Here is a 19,063-nt window from a genome sequence, read left to right as displayed (position 1 = left end):
GTTTTATATTTTTGCAGATAGTATTTACTGTCTCGCTTAATAGGAGACAGTTGGATTCTCACACCTGCTTGGGCCTTCAGTCTGTGCCGATATTCCATGTCACGTAACTTCTAGAAAACTCCATTGTACAATCGACAATCGAAAGTGAAAAGGGCAAATATATTATTATTATTTTGAAAGTATGTTTGACCTGGAAAACCTCCTAAAAAGGTTTCAGGGATACCTATGGGTCCCCAGACCACACTTCGAGGAGTACTTTATTATATTATTCTTCGAGTTGTTCCAAGCTTTTAAAATTCTTGTGTTGGGGACCAGTACCTAAAAACTGTTCTTTACTTTCTGGAATCACCATTTTACAACTATTTAAATTGGTTTTCTGCCTAGTCAAATGAATTTGGGTATTTTTAGATATATGTTCCAAGTGTTTGCTGCCTTCCTGAGTACCTGCTTTTCATTTTCCTACTGGACAGTTTAGTCATTCAGTAAACCTTTTTTTTGTGATAGGCACTTTGGAGAATGCATAGACATCATTCTTACGCTCAAGGAATTTCCAGGCTGATAGATAACAGGTATTTATGAACAATGGTGAAATTAGATAAAGTGAGATAATTTCCATAAAAAAAGTAAAAATAGAATGCTAAAATACACTGGGGGTATAGAATACGTAGATTTTCAACTGTTTGAGAGAAATAATAGAATTTAACCTGCAAAAAATAAGGAGGGGAAAAGGACACCTTAAGAATAGCAAAGTACATGAGCAAAAAGTCATGAATAAGGAATAGGCCACAAATGGCAAGGTCTAGAAAAACTATAGGGTATGTTAAGGGAAGAAAAGAAAGTTGAGGGCAAATCATGGCCTTGAAATTAGATTATTTCTAAAAATATTTTATTTTTCCTCAATTTCACCATATCTAAAACCAAATTTCCCTTTACCTTCCTCCCTCCTATCTACTTATTTCCAAACAACAGATTACTTTTCCATCATTATTTCAGATTTCTGCCTTACACTATGTCTGTGACTCTAACTGTGCCTGACATGTGCTTTCTACTCTTCCAGGTTCTTGCTTTTGCATACTCCTTTTTCCCCTACCTAGAATATTTTACCTCTCTTTGATATCTCTGCATTCCTTCCTGTTTAAAACCCAGCTCAAATTCTTCCATCAAAACACTTTTCAGGACCTTAAACTGAGTCATACCTCTCTTTTCGGACTTTTTAGCATTACTTATATACTGTTTTGATTTGACAATTGCATAGTGCCTTAAATTGATTATCGTAAACTGTTATCTAAATTTTATAGCATTATTTAACTTATCACGTTTCTGTTTTGCCTCTCTGATTAGATTGTAAGCTTCTATCTAGTATCCTATATGTTACATATCTGTATGTCACCCATATTGCCTAATACATCAACTTTATATAAAGTTATGTCTTTGGGCTGCTTCTGTAAATCACGGTCAAGCCTAAGCAAAAAACATTTTTAATAAGTTTGTTTATGAGTTATTTTCTGGTTTTATCCTGTTTTTGACTAAAGACTATGTCTTCCTTATTTTAATTATTGTACTTTACTTTGCGTGGAGTGTTTCTCTATCATATGCTCTAGCTTGTATTTGAGGTTCTCTTCTAGTCGATGAGAAATACAAATAGTGGATCTGAACCAGAATTATTCATAAGAAATCCCTGGACACTGCAAACATTTCACCAATGTCATGATCCCTTGTTCTCTGTCCTAGAAAATCTTAGAAATCTTTGGGCTATCACCTAAAAATCTGATTTTTAAAACATTTTAGATGACTTTTAAAGGTAAATTTTATTTTTTTTATAGGTATGGAAAAGTTGAGGCCACTCGTATATTGTTAGAGAAGGGAAAATGCAATCCAAACCTTTTAAATGGACAGCTTAGTTCTCCTCTTCATTTTGCTGCTGGAGGAGGACATGCTGAAATAGTACACATTCTTCTAAACCACCCAGAAGTTGACAGAGTAAGTTGTTTTCCAGGTTTTAAAAAAAACTGTTCCAAAAGTTCAGTGTATTCTTGAAAGGTCAGCTGGAAAATAAAAAAAAATTTCACCTACAATAAAGAATAACTAATATTTATGTATAAGTTCTGCTTTTGTACATAAAATTTAACTAGCACTTTTTACATTTTATATTTCCCCAAAAATCTCGTTAAATGGGAAAAAAAATTTTCTACCCAGTTTCTAAAATGTTTAGTAACCAGTGTTTTATAAAGGGAAAAGTAATGGGGGAAAAAAACTTTTGTTGTATTTGTAATTAGAACTTTTAAAAACCATAATCACATTGACTAGTGCTTTGAATTTTTTATCCTTGACAATTCATATTTATTTTAAGTTAGTATGTACTAAGTATGGTTAATATTTACTTAATGCTTGACAGGTCTGGTTTTTATGAAACTCTGGTTAAATGAATGACATTTTCTTTTAGAATACCATAGATTTGCCATGCCTCTCTCTGTGTTTTCTCCCCCAATATCTAGCACATTACAGACCAACAAGGAAGATCCCCATTAAATATCTGTGAAGAAAACAAGCAAAACAATTGGGAAGAAACTGCAAAATTGTTGAAGGAAGCCATTAATAAACCAGTAAGAATTATCTTCATAAATAGTTAGAGCCAAATATAGTATTTAAATTGATAAGTAATTTGATGTTCTGTGGCAAGAGTGGAAGGATGGATGGAAAGATGGCTTCTTTACAGCTTTTATAAAACCTCATTGTTTTTCACAGGTAACAAATTTGTTATCATCCCTAACATTCAGACATTTATTTTTGCTTAACAAAGTAAAACTTTTAGAACACTTAAAACTAATCTAATTTCCAGTATAATCTCTATAGTTGATGTGGTAATTACAAATCATTCTAACACATTCACTGTAGCATATGCCCCTGCTTAAGCCTTCTGAGCAACATTTTAAACAATAGCATTGCACATTTAAAACTTCATTAATTTAGTCTCAGCAAATTACTTAGCTAAAGGATTAATCCCAAAGGAAGTAAAAGGGTTGAAATAAGTGATTTCCTAGCTCTTTTATTCTACTAACTCATCCTGGCCTTTCCATCTAATTACTCCAAGATAGACTCATAAATCTAATGTGGGGCACATATACCTCTTGAAAGAGTATTTTATTAATAAGAGAGAAGTTTGATTTAATTTATAATTGCAGTGACATTAATGTAGAGAAGGATTAAAAATTAGGAGAAATTAAATATGGCTAAAAGTTATAGTGATGATAAAATTATCACCTTAGCAACTAAATACGGTTAAAGTTATAGTGATGATAAAGTTATCAACTTAAAAACTGTTTGAGAAGTTTGAGGATCAAGACGGCAGCATAAGGTGTTCCAGGGCATCACTCCCCCACAGAATCTTAGAACAACTAGCATGAACTGGCAGAGCTACCTTCATCAAAACTCAAGAAAACAGTTGAAGAGTTGCAGTAACTAGGTGAGTACCGAATCAAGAAAATGCAGCTTTAAAAGCAGTAGATTATGATGCCATTACTGGTCCCTCCCCCATTCCCTTTCTGGCATAGTGTGGCACCAGACTACACTCTCACTATGCATACCTGGACCTGTTCAATGAGAGCACAGTAACCCCTAGGCGCATACTAAGGTGCCCATATGCAGGAATCCATCAGGTAGGAACCAGAAACATTGCTAAAGAAATCAAAGAAGACCTAAATAAATGGAAGGACATCCCATATTCATGGATTGAAACACTAACTATTGTTAAGATGTGAATTCTCCCAAAAGCAGTTTACAGATTGAACACAACCTCAAAATTCCAATAGCCTTTGCAGAAATGGAAAAGCCAATTATCTAATTTATTTGGAAGGGTAAGGAGCCCTGAATAACCAAAACCATCTTGAAAAAGAAGAATGAAGTTGAGTACTCACACTTCTCAATTGTAAAACTTATTACAAAGCTACAGTAATCCATACAGCATGGTACCAGCACAGGACAGATGTAGACCAATGTAATTGAATTGAGAATTCATAAATAGACCCTCACATCTGCGGCCAGTTGAACTTTGACAAGGGTACCAAGTCTACTCAATTGGATCACCATTTGCAAAAGAATGACAGTAGACTCCTGCTTCATACCATATACCAAAATCAACTCTAATATATCAAAGACCTAAATATAATAGCCAGAACTATAAAACCCCTAGAAGAAATTGTAGGGAAGCATCTTTAGGACATTGTGTTAAGCAGTGGTTTCTTAGACTTACACCAAAAGCACAAGCAACAACAACAACAAAAAGATATTTGGGCTTCATCAAAATTAAAAACTTTTGTGCATCAAAGGACTTCATCATGCAAGTAAAAGAAACCTACAGAATGGGAGAAAATATTTGAAAATCACTTATCTGATAAGGGCTATGTATGCAGAATACATAAATCCTATAACTGATCACAAAAAGACAAACAACTTGATTAAAAAAAAGAGGCAAAAGACTCAGATATTTCTCCAAAGAAGATACACAAATGGGCAAAAAGCACATGAAAAGATGCTCAATGTTATTAGCCATTAGGGAAATGCAAATCAAAAACTCCAGATACCACTTCACACTCACTGGAATTGTTACTGTTAAAAAAATGGAAAATAACAAAAATTGGAGAAATGAAGAAATAAGAACTTTGTTCATTGTTCCACAGCCACTGTGGAAAACAAGTGTGGTAGTTCCTCCAAAAGTTAAGTATAGTATTTCTGTATGACCTGGCAATCCCACTTCCAGGTATATACCCAGAAGAATTGAAAGCAAGGAATCAAACAGATATTTACACATCAGTGTTCATAGTGGCATTATCACAGTAGCTAAAAGATTGAGCATCCCAGGTGTCAGCGAACAGAAGAATGGATAAACGCAATGTGGTATGTACATACCATGGAATATTATTCAGCCTTGAAAAGTAATGGATAAATCTTGAAGTCCGTATTGAGTGAAATAAGCCAAAGAGAGAAGGACAAATATTGTATGATTTCACTGATAGGAAATAATTAGAATAAGAAAATTCATAGAGTCCCTGGATTTGATGGAAATGTTTTGGTACGGGGCGGTGGTGGTGTTGGGACAACATGGGGTATGTATTTAACACCACTGCATTATATATTTGAATGTGGTTCAAAGAGGGTATTTTAGGTCATATGTATGTTGCTAGAATAAAACTTAAAAAAAAAACAAAAACACAGGATTGTACAACACCAACATTGAGCTCTAATGTAAACTATGGACTATAGTTAGTAGTTCAATTATAATAAAATTATTTCATCAGTTGTAACAAAGGTACCACACTAATGCAAAGTGTTAATGGGGGTGTTATATGGTAACTTTGTATTTTCTGCATGATTTTTTTCTGTAAAACTACAACTTCTCTAATAAAATTATTTAAATAAGTGCAGCTATGTATCATTTTAAAAAAACTGTTTGAAAACCTGCAATTCTGATATAAAGATTCTTCTTAGAGAAGTTGGTAATAAAAGTTTTATACTAGGAGATGTAATCAATAAATCTGTGCATTCAGGCATTACCATTAACTAGCCATTAAGTATTTATTGAGTATTTCTGTGGAATTAACACTACGAAATTTAAAAGTGATACAGTATAAACATATGATCTCTGCCTTTAAGTAAAATTATTCACACACACACTATTCCATGAGCACAGGGAAGGAGATAAGTGGAATTGGCACCCTGATTTTATAATTCATTGCAATATATTTTCTAACTGTATAGTTATAATAACTTTTATTCATGGAATAATTTTTATATTCTGAGTAGACTAGACAGCATGAACCAGGTACTTTTATCCAAAATAGACTGGCCTGGAAGTTGTTGGGGAGCATCAGTTGCTTCCCATAATAAAAACATTGAAAATAACACTACTCTTGATTTTCTGAACTTTAGAAAAAAATGTGACCCAAAGGCCATGTTCCATAACTTTAAACTGTGATACCTTCAATCACAAAATCCCCTTAGGACAAATTATTTTTTTGTACATATTTTCTACAGTATGATTATTGGCCCACTGGACTCTTGAATTACTTGAGTCAGGATTCAGCAACCAAATATATATCCCCCATATGCAGATTTACATATATATTAAAGGCTCAGTGTACACTGAAAACAACCTCTCATCAGAGTTTGAGCTTAATAAATTTTTAAGGCCATTTACCTTAATTTCCCAAACTTATTTGACCATGGAACATCCAAAGGAACGTATGTTAGAAAATCAAAATAATGGGAGTAAAATGTTCTTTAAAATTATTTCCAATAGATTCTCACTTGAAGCAGTTTTTCTATTTTTTGCATTAGAAATCTATAATAAGGCATATGAAATTGAAAATAAAGTATCTTGTTGAATTGGGATATATAATTGCTAAGCAAGTTGCATAATGTTTTATTACTTTGTCTAGTATGAAAAAGTTCGAATATACAGAATGGATGGATCATACCGTTCTGTTGAACTGAAACATGGAAATAATACCACAGTGCAGCAGATTATGGAAGGAATGCGTCTTTCTCAAGAAACACAGCAATATTTCACTATTTGGATATGTTCAGAAAACCTCAGTAAGAAAGTTTTTATTCTGTCATGTAAACTTCATTAGACCTTTTTTGGAAGTGGTATAATAAACTTAATATAACATATGCCTTTAAACTTTGAAATAATTTAATTCAGCTTTCCTTTTCCAAATTGCTGAAACAAGCCTCTGGGCTCTTCTCACTCAGCTTCATTAAAACTTTCACTGGTATATGTTTTATAAATTGGGGTCCCAGAGAACATTTAATTTGAAAATATTTTTTGCTGCTAAATATGTAAGTATTGCCTTATATTATTGGCTAATTGTTCTAAAGAGAATCTTGTGTCACAACCTTGGTTTAGGAAAATTGATGGGAAGAATTCTTTTTTCATGAAATTGAAATTTTAAAGGAGACCCAGCAGTGAGATGAGTGAGATGTTGCTTAATATTAAAAAGTAATTTTTAGTTAATTTATGATACAATGGCCAATTTTAAAATAGCTTTCAACTGTGATTGTGTTTTTTAAAAAGTAGCTCATGTTTGAAGTTTTCTTTTATACTGATTATTATCTTGTTGTTTTGTTTTTCTTTTCCTTAAAGTTTGGAGGAAGCTGTTTGAATAATAAAAATATGAGCAGTGTTGGAGGGATATCCTTTAGTGTTTAGTGTATTGTACTGCCTAAAGCAGAAATTTTCCTCTGTTCCCAGTGAGAAGCTAGCCTTGTTATAATATCTGTTTACTGAGACTGCAGCACAACCACCTGGATATTTACTGTTCTTTATTCTCTTTTGGTTTACTGAATAAGCTCCTAAGTTAAGGAGGGTCATATAGCTAAACCGGGAGACAGTGGACACAGCCCATTCATTTTTTTCTTTCATATAAATTAAACATTGATAAGTTTGTATATAACAAAGTGTGCCTAAAGCATTTTTAAAGTAGTAAGAACCAAAACCTTTCTTCTCTGGCCAATGGCATTTGATTTGAATGCCATTGAATGTGTTGCTTATTCAACTTGTCTTTATTTCGGTGCTGACCCCACCTCAAAATAATTCACATGTTCTTTTTCTTTATATTAGTTTTTTTAAATTATTATTTTAAACCAACCTACTATAGCTATAGATTTGTCTTGCAAGATGAAGTATTGCTAATACATAAAGGCTTTAATAGAGGTGGTTATGATTGGTTATCCAGTAGTTTGTGTTCTTTTTAGCACCAGATTCTTCTAATTGTATCATAATTAAATATGCTATAATGGATGTAAGGATTTTAGGTACTTTTGATAAATTTTATTTATTTTAAGAATTACATATTGTTAAATTGTTGAAAACAACAGGAATTAACCTCAAATTTGGTAATATTAAAATCAATATTGATATAAATTTAGACCCTTAATTTGTGTGGATTCTGTGCTTAAATGCAGATACAAGTTTTTTATTCATTGATATAATTGATTTACTTTTACATTATCATTTATAAAAGGAAAGATGTTTTTCAGGCCTTCAACTCAAGCCTTATCACAAACCCTTGCAACATGTTCGTGACTGGCCAGAAATACTTGCTGAATTGACTAATTTGGATCCCCAAAGGGAAACACCACAGCTTTTCCTCAGAAGAGATGTTAGACTTCCTTTGGAAGTTGAAAAGAAGGTTTGCTTGGAAATCTTGTATACAGTCATTTGTATGTACAGAATCTGTTGAGTTTCAATTGTAGGCACTAGAGGCAGAAAGGAAATTAACATTTATTATGCTCCTCTATACCAAAGACTTTACTTTTGTTTTCTTGTTCAATTCTCACATCCTGTGGTAAGTGATAGAGTTTGAGTAGATCTGTTTCCAAAACCTTCGATTGGTCTTTTCATTACTGCCCCTAGTTTCTTAAGAATCCAAAAGAAATAATGATGCTATCCTAAAGAAAAATAAATGAAGCTATCCTAAAGAAAATTCCCAGATGGGAAGACAAATTATACAGAAAAAAACACCAGTGCATTTGTATGTGTGTCATTGAAACATTATTTAGCTTCGTCGGTACACTACATAAAGGGGTAATCAGATATGTAAATTTTGAAGAGGAAAGAGACACTGTTGTGGAAGAACATGAAAAACATTCTAAGTGGAGATTTTATTTGCAAAGAGGGCATAAAGAAAGATAAAAGTTACTCTCAACAGACACCACGTAGCTCTTCTATACTCAGGAAGCTATAAAGATAGTAAAAAAAATGAGGTTAAAATTTACATTTGATAAAAAGATCTGATTGGCAGGCAAGTATGTTTGGGTTTGAATTACTGTAAATTTTAGAAGAGAAGTGAGATAGTGCCATATGTAGTATGAATGGACAAAAGTGAAGCCAAAGGAAAAGATTACAACACGTTAATCTACGTATGAGTATCTAAATACAGTGGAAGCTGTGAAAATTGAAAATATAATTAAAAGTTCTTATAACTATGGGGAAGCAAGAAAATACAGTGCATTTTCGGATTCTTTGTTGAAAGAAGTATTAACCAAAGTTAAGCAAATTTCAGCACCTGAAAATTTCACTGGCTGTGTCGAAACTTTTTAAAGCATTTTTTACCTTACTACTTATATTGTCCCTCTTCAAAAAGAAGAAAGATTTGATTGTTGTAGCTAAATACACTGCAAGTTAGAGATTTATATGAAATTTACCAAAAACTAAGGTCTTAATTATTAATAATAAAATTTATTGAGATACATGAAATCTGCAAATAATCTAGGTATACTTAGTCCATCTTCCTTCTGTACCCAAGTAATATTTTAAAAATTGGCTGGTAAAAGAATCAATAGGGATAATGCTCAGACAATAAATAAATTGCCTAATTTATCGTAAATAATAAAAAGTGCTTCCAAATAAATCAGAAAGCAAGGCTTCGTAAGTTTCTGTTGGGGTAGATCAGAATGTAATCATCTGGTAAAATGTGTTCTTTCACTCATCTAATTAAGAAATTCTTATTTGTACCATGTGAAAGACAGAAGAATTGCATTGGTTAGTAGTGAGGACTTTTAGTTTGAAAACAGCCTGAATTTCATTAGAAAAGAACAATTGTTGACTGATAATCATAGAACATACTATTTATTAGGAATTATGACTGTTAATACCTACCCAAACTCTTAAAATTCACTGTCAGTTTATATTAGCAAAGTATATTTTCATTCAGTCTTTTTCCCCCAGCATTTCACTTTGAAAAATTTGAAGCCCACAGGAAAGTTGAAAGAGTACTACAACTCACACTGTACACCATTCATTAGATTCATCATTTGCTAACATTTTGCTACATTTGCTTCATCTTTTCTTTTTTTGTTTATAAACCATTTAAAAGTAAGTTGCAGACATGGCACTTCATCCCTACGTATTTCAGCATGCATCTCTTAAGATAACAAACATATCCACAATACCATTTTAATAAAATTAATATTTCCATTCAAAATATGTAGTATCTGATCCAAATTCAATTTTTACCCACTTGTTCCAAAAAGTCTTACAGCTCCCACCCTGAAGAATCTAGTCAAGGTTCATGCATTATATATTTTTTTCTCTTTAATCTCTTATCTAGAACAGTCCCTCCATCATTTTTTAAATGAAGTTCTGTTCTAGTTATTTTATATTGAATAGGGTGGTATAAGTTAAAAAAATAAAACTATTTTAGCTAGTATGACAAAAATCATGTTTTCATAAGGAACTGGAATTGTGAGTTATATGTAGAAATGCTTTAAATAAATATTCATTAAGAAACTTTGTAATTTGGCAGTTGTCCAAGTACATTGTATAGGCTTACATTTCTCAGTCTTTGTTAATCTTATTGGATAAAGTGAAACTTTATAGTTTTAAAAACAAAAACCAAAAATCTGTGCTCTCCTCTAATGCTGTTTTAAAATGCAAAGTGTTTTTAGTCAAATGAAATAAAAAATATTTGTTTTAAAAAGAAGCTTTTGTAAAACTGTATGTACCCTTCTGGGAATTGACACACACCCTTTTCTTTTGAAGTTTATTACTGTGCTGTATGGAGCATAGGCTTTAGACAGATGTTTCATGAATATAAAGAATTTAGGTAAAATTGTACTAGAAATGATTTATATCCATAAAACTGATAATAATTTTTTTATTATTATTGTTGATTGTTGATGGGGGTGAGAAGTAGCAAATTATGGTCTGTTTCCAAATCTGACCTGCTGTCTATATTTGTACAGCCTGCAAGCTAAGAATGGTTTTTATATGTTTTAATGGTTGAAAGAGATCAAAATAATATTGTATGTGAAAATGATATGAAATTCAAATTTCAGTATCCATAAATAAAGTTTTATTGGAACTCAACCACACCCATTTGATTACATCTTGTCTATGGCTGCTTTTGACTAAATGGCAGATTGAGTCGTTGCAGCAGAGACTGTATGACTCACAAAACTTAAAATACTGCTATTCAATCCTTTACAGAAAAGTTTGCCAACTCCTGCTATTAAAGCAATAGCAGCTCATTTACTTTGCCATATTAGCAATAAGTTGTATCACTATAATAGGAAATTGCAGCCTAATAACCAAATTATACTTTTTCTTTTAAGATTGAAGACCCACTAGCTATTCTTATTCTCTTTGATGAAGCCAGATATAATTTGTTGAAGGGCTTTTATACAGCTCCTGATGCTAAACTCATAACATTGGCAAGTCTGCTTTTGCAAATAGTTTATGGAAATTATGAGAGTAAGAAACACAAGCAAGGTTTCCTAAAGTAAGTATTTAATACAATGTGTCTTCTTGTTATGCTAAAGATAGTTTGATATAATTCTTACATTTTTACTTTTTCTTTACTATATGTTTAAATAAGTTCACTAAAACCTGACTTAAGTAAGTACTAGAAAAATGCTGTAAGGGAAACGTACTTAAGATCCCACCATAAAAGTTAGATTCATGTTCAGTCTCTAAGAGAAAACACTGAGGTTTTAGCTTATCTAAAATTTGTTTATTATGGTTTTCAATTTTCAGATATATTCTGTGGTTACTGAAAGAAGAACTAGTTCTCTAAGTAAATAATGAATGTTAGAATTGTCACTTGTAACAACATAGTATTTTTCAGTTTAAAATTCCCATGACCTAAAGCCATTTGTGACAGTGCTCATTGTACTTTAGTTGCTAAAGATGGCTTATTTAAAGGATGTTCACATGTGTGCTTACAGTGAAGAAAATCTAAAATCCATTGTGCCTATCACCAAATTGAAAAGTAAAGCACCTCACTGGACAAACCGAATACTTCATGAATACAAGGTAAGCTGTTTAACGGAAATAAAAAGACATTCTATCCTCTAGTTGAATTTGTGCTAGTGTTGTTAATATGTTTTAGACATATTTACATTAAATTTATAGTCTTGAAATTAGAAATGGATCTTGCAGTTCACATGCCTGAAACTAAAAGTAACATATATTTAGTTTTAATAATGTAGTATCTTTTTCAGGCAATATATACTGAGCATCTTCTACATGCCAGATACCATATAGGGGCTAGAAATAAAAAAAGGTGAAATAATGCACTGTCCCTATCCATGAGCCACTCAAAACCTAAGAGAAAAGATGAGCAATATTTTTAGACTTCAGTATTTCTTTTTTTATTATTTTTAATATTAAGATCTGAAAAGAAAAAGTACTCATGGAGAAATATCAAGCAATTTTATTCTACTTTAGGAGGCAGGCATGATTTTGAGAAATTGTTTAGTTGATCTATTTTTCTTTCATGTCTCTTATTTTACCTTATTTGTCTTTAGAATCTTAGTACAAGTGAGGGTGTCAGTAAAGAAATGCATCACCTTCAGCGCATGTTCTTACAAAATTGTTGGGAAATTCCTACATATGGAGCAGCTTTTTTCACAGGACAGATATTTACAAAGGCAAGCCCCAGCAATCATAAAGTCATCCCTGTGTATGTAGGAGTGAATATAAAAGGACTTCATCTCCTCAACATGGAAACTAAGGTAGTAGGTTTTCAGCTGTCATATTTAATATCTAAAATAACAGTATCGTCCTATGTGAAAAATCTAAAACTGTCATATATTTATCAGTGTTCATTGTAAAAGAGTATGGGGAAAAAAACTAAATGATTATCAGTATGGGGTTAATATATTAATTATAGTAGATTTCTACATTGGAAGACTTTGCAGCCATAAAAAAGAATGAAGAATATTTGTGTATAAAATGATATCCAAGATATAGTAAGTGAAAAAGCAAGGTGCCAAACTGTAGGTAATGTGCTGCTGGTTGTGTAAAAATGGGGGGGAGGGTCAGACTATATTTGCATAAATACATATTGCTTGTGTATGCATGAAAAAATTTCTGGAAGGACACAACAGAGACTGATAGTTGCCATAAAGAAAGGATACCAGGTAACTAGGAACAGGAGTAGGAGGGAGACTTTTCATTATGTACCATTTTGCAACTTAAAATATTTTCTGTGAATATGTTACCTACTTTAAAAATTAGGTTTAAGCAAATAAAATACATATTAAAAAAAGAAAAATCTAATACCTAACACAAGAATTCAAGTGCAGAGGGGATTGTGGTACCCATTTGAACACTTACCAGACTTTTTCAGTGTGAGGTTTGTCACTGTATTGTGTTCCTTTTTTAATCAAAGTCTCTATAATATAAAATAAGGGATTATTTTCAACTATTTTTAGCATATATAACAATTTAAAAAATTTTTTATTTAACAAATTTTGATGAATAGCTTTCTGGTTTATAATAGGAAACTAATAAAAATATAATCTAATCTATTGATTCAGATTTGGCAAGAATAGACCATTTCTCAAATTATTTAAGGTAATAATTAAACTGAATGAATTTTAAAAGATAATCTAGACTAGGAAATTTCATCATAAACCTAATATTTATTTTCATAAGTTTTTTTTTATTATGTAATCACATACTTCTTAAAGTATACCAATCATGGTTTAGTCATTTTGTGATAACTCAGGATCATTCTAATGGGCAACAGTTATCTTACCATGATATTAGAAATACATATGGATAGAGATAGAGAATATGTAGCACAGAGGGCTGAATAGGGACTGACTTCAGTAATTGAACTGAGACTTGATTTCTTGAAGTCTCTGATATCAGCTTCTTTTTGGGTCATTCACTTATCATTTTCTATTAAAACTATTTTGCTTCCACAAAATACACTGCTTATTAGCTTGTTATCAGTTCTGCTTTTTCAGGAAAAGATGTTCAGTTTCTAGCACTATATATAATCTCCTTACATATATAAACAGATGATTGAACCAAAAGGTAAAGAGGTTTTGTTTTTCCAGTAATCAAAGGCAATCAGCTTGTCTTCAGTTGTCTTTAATTCACCGGAATCTGTTAGGGGTGAATTTGACAAACTTTGCTGAAATAGAATAAATACCTTCACCTCCAAAAATATCTTCAAACATATCAAGAGGTACATTAGCCTCAGATTACTTCTCAGGAAAAGCCATAAAATACAGCTATATGTTTTATTGGTTGTTTTTCATCAGTTACTTCTATCTTCTAAATCATGTTTCTCTTTGAAATAAGAAATTTATCATCAGAAAATAAGCTCAGCCAATTTCATATGCTCGTCAGAGATTTGACTATTCTACTTTCATAAAATGTGGACACTATTGAGTAGATTAATGTACTGCGTTGTGGCACACATTCCACTTTAGTGAATACATTGCAGTCTTCAGAGCTGAACAGTCTTCAGCCTTAACAGTACCACTGCCATGCCAAGCAATAGAGTATCCTTTGCTGATGTCTCTTTATCGTAACGATACACCCTTCTCAAATAAAACTGATTACTTAAACAACCACATAAAACTATGATCTTACCTGCTATCTAATTGTCACTAGCTCCCTTCTTCATGATCGATTGCTACTTTATCACCATCACTATTTCTCCAGTCTGTTGGTCTTTTGGGTGCTAATTGTAACTTTTGTGGTTTTCCTTTTCTTCTGCAACTATCCTTGCCATTTCTTTTGTACTTTTTGATGTCTCGTGCTGAGTACCTTGCCTTTTGTAGGTTTCACTTCCTAACGAGAGCTGCTTTTTTCTTTCTGGAGCATATTGATTACTCAGAACTGCCATATGCAGTCTTTGACTCTTTAATGCCATTCAGCTGCTGTCATTCTTGTGGGCTTTTCAAGACTTCCTTATTCACTGCACTTTTTTTTTTAAAGAAAAATTTTTTAATATATAGTTTCATTACTTTGTTGGTAATCTGACTTCTATAACTGAGGAGTTGCTGAATCCCAGATTTATATTTTCTGTATATGAATTAAAACTGTTTTGAGTCCATATTAATGGTCTGTTTTCTGGCTCTGGATTAAAGAAATTTCAAGTGACCCAACCAAAAGATAGGCAGTTTAAGATATTACAATATCTTGAATCAATGTTTTATTCTTTACCTTGGTAACTAGCTATTTTAGTATATCCTATCCTATTTATGAATTTATATTTTACAATTATATCTGTAAGTTATGGAAAGCTAATGTTTCTAAGCATACGTGTTTTAAAGATCAGCATGAGCACTTTCTTTGTATATGTGTTTACAGGGAATGCATGTATTAGGGCAAGAAAATGTAAATTACTACTAAGAGAGAAAATGTAAATTACTACTAGGAGAGAGAATTATTAATAAAAATAATCAAAGAGATATATCAAATGCCTACTTAAATATGACATGGTATTAGGAAACTATAGGGATAGTTTATGCTAACATTCATTTTTAAGTCATTCTGTGTAATTTATGAAGGCTATATTATTAATTTTTAAATTATGCTTATTTTTATAATAAATTATCACTGTACTATTTTCAGTTAGATGGACGTGCCTAAGGAAACATGTTATTTCCCTTATTACGTAAATTTTGCATCCAAAAGTACTATGTAAATCTTCAAAGGAAAGGTACAGAATAAATTTAAAACAATTGTTTTTAATATGCAGAAAGAAAGAGCTTGTAGTACATTTAATTTTCATGAGTCACCAATAAAATTAACATCTTTAAAATTTTTTGTCCGTCTGGTACAAAGAATATTATTACCCAAGGCAATCTCTTGAGTCTAATACATATATGCAACTCTGTGCTGCAGACTGTTAGAAGTTAGAGCCTACTCTCAGTAGGCTAATTATAACACTCAAAATCATTATTTTAGATCTGACTGGATAAGCACAGATAGTAAGAAAAGATAGGTGGTGTTTTTAATATATACTTCTATATAACAGTTTCTAATTATATTGCAGGCTTTACTCATCAGTCTTAAGTATGGTTGTTTTATGTGGCAACTTGGAGATGCTGATACGTGTTTTCAGATCCATAGTATGGAAAATAAAATGAGCTTTATCGTACATACAAAACAGGTATTAATTTTTTTGAACTTCTGATAATGAACTACTGTATTAGAAAAGTTCTTTTTTTTTAAAAGTGACATAATCCATTTTATGTCAAGGAAGAACTCTAATATTACATGAAACTAAAATATTTTAAAACCAAGGAAAAGAGGCAGGCCCTTCCTAAGCAAACAAAGCTAGAAAGTTATCTGAATAATTTCAGTTTTACAAGAATTATAATTGTTTTTACTGCCATTTCTTTCAATTCTGGTCAGTATTCCCTATCTTCTCTATCAAGGTATAAGGTAGTCCTTCCCTCCTTTTTAACCAGTGTCCTATCTCAGCCTCTAGTTGCATCCAGCAGGTTGCTGCTTAAATTCCTTCAAAAGCCCAAGTAGACAGATACTCCCTCTCTCTTCTGTTTTTTGTTAAGTGGTTGAAAGTTCCCTTGCAAATGGATTGGAAACTTTCCACTGCCACACATTTTTTTTAATTGAGATATAATTGTCATTCAAAATGTACAGTCAGTTGTTCACAGTATCGTCATACAGTTGTGCAGTCATCACCACAATCAAACTTTGAACGTTTTTATTACTCTAAAAAATAAAATAAAAATTGTAGTAAAAAAGAACATCCAAAACATCCCATTCCCTTCCTCCCCCACCCCATCATTCATTTACTTTTTTAAATACAGTTTAATTGAGATTATTCACACACCCTTCAATCATCCACAGTGTACAATCAGTTATTCATAGCACCATCATATATTTGTACGTTCATCACCAGAATCAATTTTTGAACCTTTTCTTTACTCCAAAATAAAAACAAAAGCAAAAAAGAGCACCTAAATCTTTCCATCCCCTCCATCCCACCCTATTCGTCATCTAATTTTTGTCCCCATTTTTCCACTCATCTGTCCATACACTGGATAAAGGGGGTGCGAGCCACAGGTTTTCACAATCACATAATCACACTGTGTAAACTACATAGTTATACAGTCATCTTCAAGAATCAAGGTCATTGGTTGCAGCTTCAGGTATTTGCCTCTAGCCATTCCAACACACTAAAAACTAAAAAGTGATATGTATATAGCACATAAGAATACCCTCCAGAGTGACCTCTCAACTCCATTGGAAATCTCTCAGCCACTGGAACCTTACTTTGTTTCATCTCTCTTCCCCTTTTTGGTCAAGAAGATCCTCTCAATCCCACAGTGCTGGGTCCAGGCTCAACCCTAGGAGTCATTTCTGTGTTGCCAAGGGGATTTACACCCCTGGGTGTCATGTCCCATGTAGGGGGGAGGTTAGTGAGTTCACTTGCTGAGTGGGCTTAGAGAGAGAGGGGGCCACATCTGAGCAACAAAGAGGCTTTCTGGGGGGTACTCCTAGGCACAATTTTAAGTAGGCTTAGTCTTTCCCTTGTAGCCACTGCCACATATTCTTAATGTTTCATATTTATTGTTGACGTATATTTTATTTTGTAGGCTGGTCTTGTGGTAAAACTGTTAATGAAGCTAAATGGACAGTTAATGCCCACCGAAAGAAATTTATGAAAGGCATGCAGCTGATACTTAAGCCACCACATTTTGTGATGAAGATTTTTTCCATGAAAGATTTCTTAAAATATTACCTTTAATAAGACATTTAGTCTCTTGTAATATATATATATGTATAATTGTACAGAATCTGTACTTAAGTTTGGTGTGTAATATACCAATTCATTTTATATAATATCTTTATAAGCTATTCTAATTTTTGAGAGAAACACAAAAATATGTACACAGTCTGTATAATATTAAACAATATAGTAAGCTTTATAAACTGTTATTTTTGGTAAATGGTAAAGAATTTGGAACGGAATGTGATGAAATTAAAGTTCAGGTTTGGTATGACTTGCGTTATTTCAAAATACACTGAAAGTCAACATGATTTGAATAAAAAATATTTTCTACATTTAAAATATATAACACTGTTATTTGAAAACATTTTTCTGTAATCTGTGACCATTTTTTAACATATTTTTGAAAATCTGTTAGAATGTATATCTGCTATTAGGTACTGTTTCTCAATGTATAGTTCTTAAAACTTCTGCATCAGAATTACCTGGGTGCCTATTGAAAATGAGGATTTCAGAGACTCACACTAGACAAGTTCAGTCAATGGCTTTAAGTAGTGGAACCTGGGAAACTTAATTTTTTTTATAACGAAATAATTTCAGACCCAAAAAGGAATTTACATTATTAAAGTCACGTAATTACACAAAACTGGTACACAAACACACAAATACAGAGACCCACAGATGACATGACGATCTCTGGATATTAGGAGTTGCATTTGTTAGGGGCTGGTGTTTTTATGAATTGTCTTAATAGATCATCATACTGCCTTTAGATGATGGGATCTGGTTGTTTCACATAGGGGAGTACTGTTATTATAGTTAAGGTTTAATCTGATTAATCTGTTTAATGAACTTACTAACTGTAGTCTTTCCCATCTAATATATTCTCCATAATTTCAAAGATATAATTGGCATGTTTAAAATTATCCTACAGATTTCAGATAATTTTTATATACTCTACTCTCCACATTCTGCATATTTTTAAATGCAGTTTTATTGAGATATATACACACACCGTACAGTCCATCCAAAGAATACAGTCTGTGTCTCACAATATCATCACATGGTTGTGCATGCAACACCACAATTTTAGAATGTTTTCATTTCTCCAAAAATAAAAATAAAAATATAAGAGAAAACCCAAAATATCCCATACCCCTATCCTCCTCCTGTTCTTGACCACCAGGTATTGGTGTAGTACATTTGTTACTAGTGATGAAAGAATATTAAGTTATTACTGTTAACCAATTTGCAATTTTTTCCCATATGCCACTCTATTAAATCAACTCCTTGTAAAAGTGTCATACATTTGTTCGGGTTCATGAAAGAACTTACTTATATTTGTAGTGTTAATCATAGCCATCATCCACTACAAGATTCCACTGTGTTATACATTCCGATATTTTAACCTCTAGCTTGCCTTCTGATGACATACATGACTCTAAACTACCCCTTTCAACCACATTCACATACAATTCACTGTTAATTATACTCACAATGATGTGCACTGTCACCTCTATCTACTTCCAAACATTTATGTTCCACCTAGTTAAAAATTC

At 32.2% G+C, this 19,063-nt stretch overlaps 1 protein-coding gene across 5 annotated transcripts in view; it reads left to right on the top strand.

The window, feature by feature from the left end:
• KRIT1 (KRIT1 ankyrin repeat containing) overlaps positions 1-17,869 on the top strand; it is a 47,624-nt gene extending 29,755 nt beyond the window's left edge. For all 5 annotated transcript variants that reach the window (XM_037836646.1, XM_037836647.1, XM_037836645.1 and 2 more), the window contains 9 exons: positions 1,824-1,980; positions 2,496-2,603; positions 6,435-6,591; positions 8,038-8,189; positions 11,113-11,279; positions 11,725-11,812; positions 12,307-12,513; positions 15,801-15,917; positions 17,371-17,869. In XM_037836646.1, the coding sequence (XP_037692574.1) occupies positions 1,824-1,980; positions 2,496-2,603; positions 6,435-6,591; positions 8,038-8,189; positions 11,113-11,279; positions 11,725-11,812; positions 12,307-12,513; positions 15,801-15,917; positions 17,371-17,439 (1,222 nt within the window). In that variant the 3' untranslated portion in view covers positions 17,440-17,869. The remainder of the gene's footprint in view (positions 1-1,823; positions 1,981-2,495; positions 2,604-6,434; positions 6,592-8,037; positions 8,190-11,112; positions 11,280-11,724; positions 11,813-12,306; positions 12,514-15,800; positions 15,918-17,370) is intronic.
• The last annotated feature ends 1,194 nt before the right edge of the window (positions 17,870-19,063 follow it).

The sequence above is a fragment of the Choloepus didactylus genome, chromosome 5, assembly GCF_015220235.1.
Source record: "Choloepus didactylus isolate mChoDid1 chromosome 5, mChoDid1.pri, whole genome shotgun sequence".
Taxonomy (NCBI): domain Eukaryota; kingdom Metazoa; phylum Chordata; class Mammalia; order Pilosa; family Megalonychidae; genus Choloepus; species Choloepus didactylus.
Note: the sequence above shows the minus strand (reverse complement) of the source record. Positions and strands in the feature narration are given on the sequence as shown.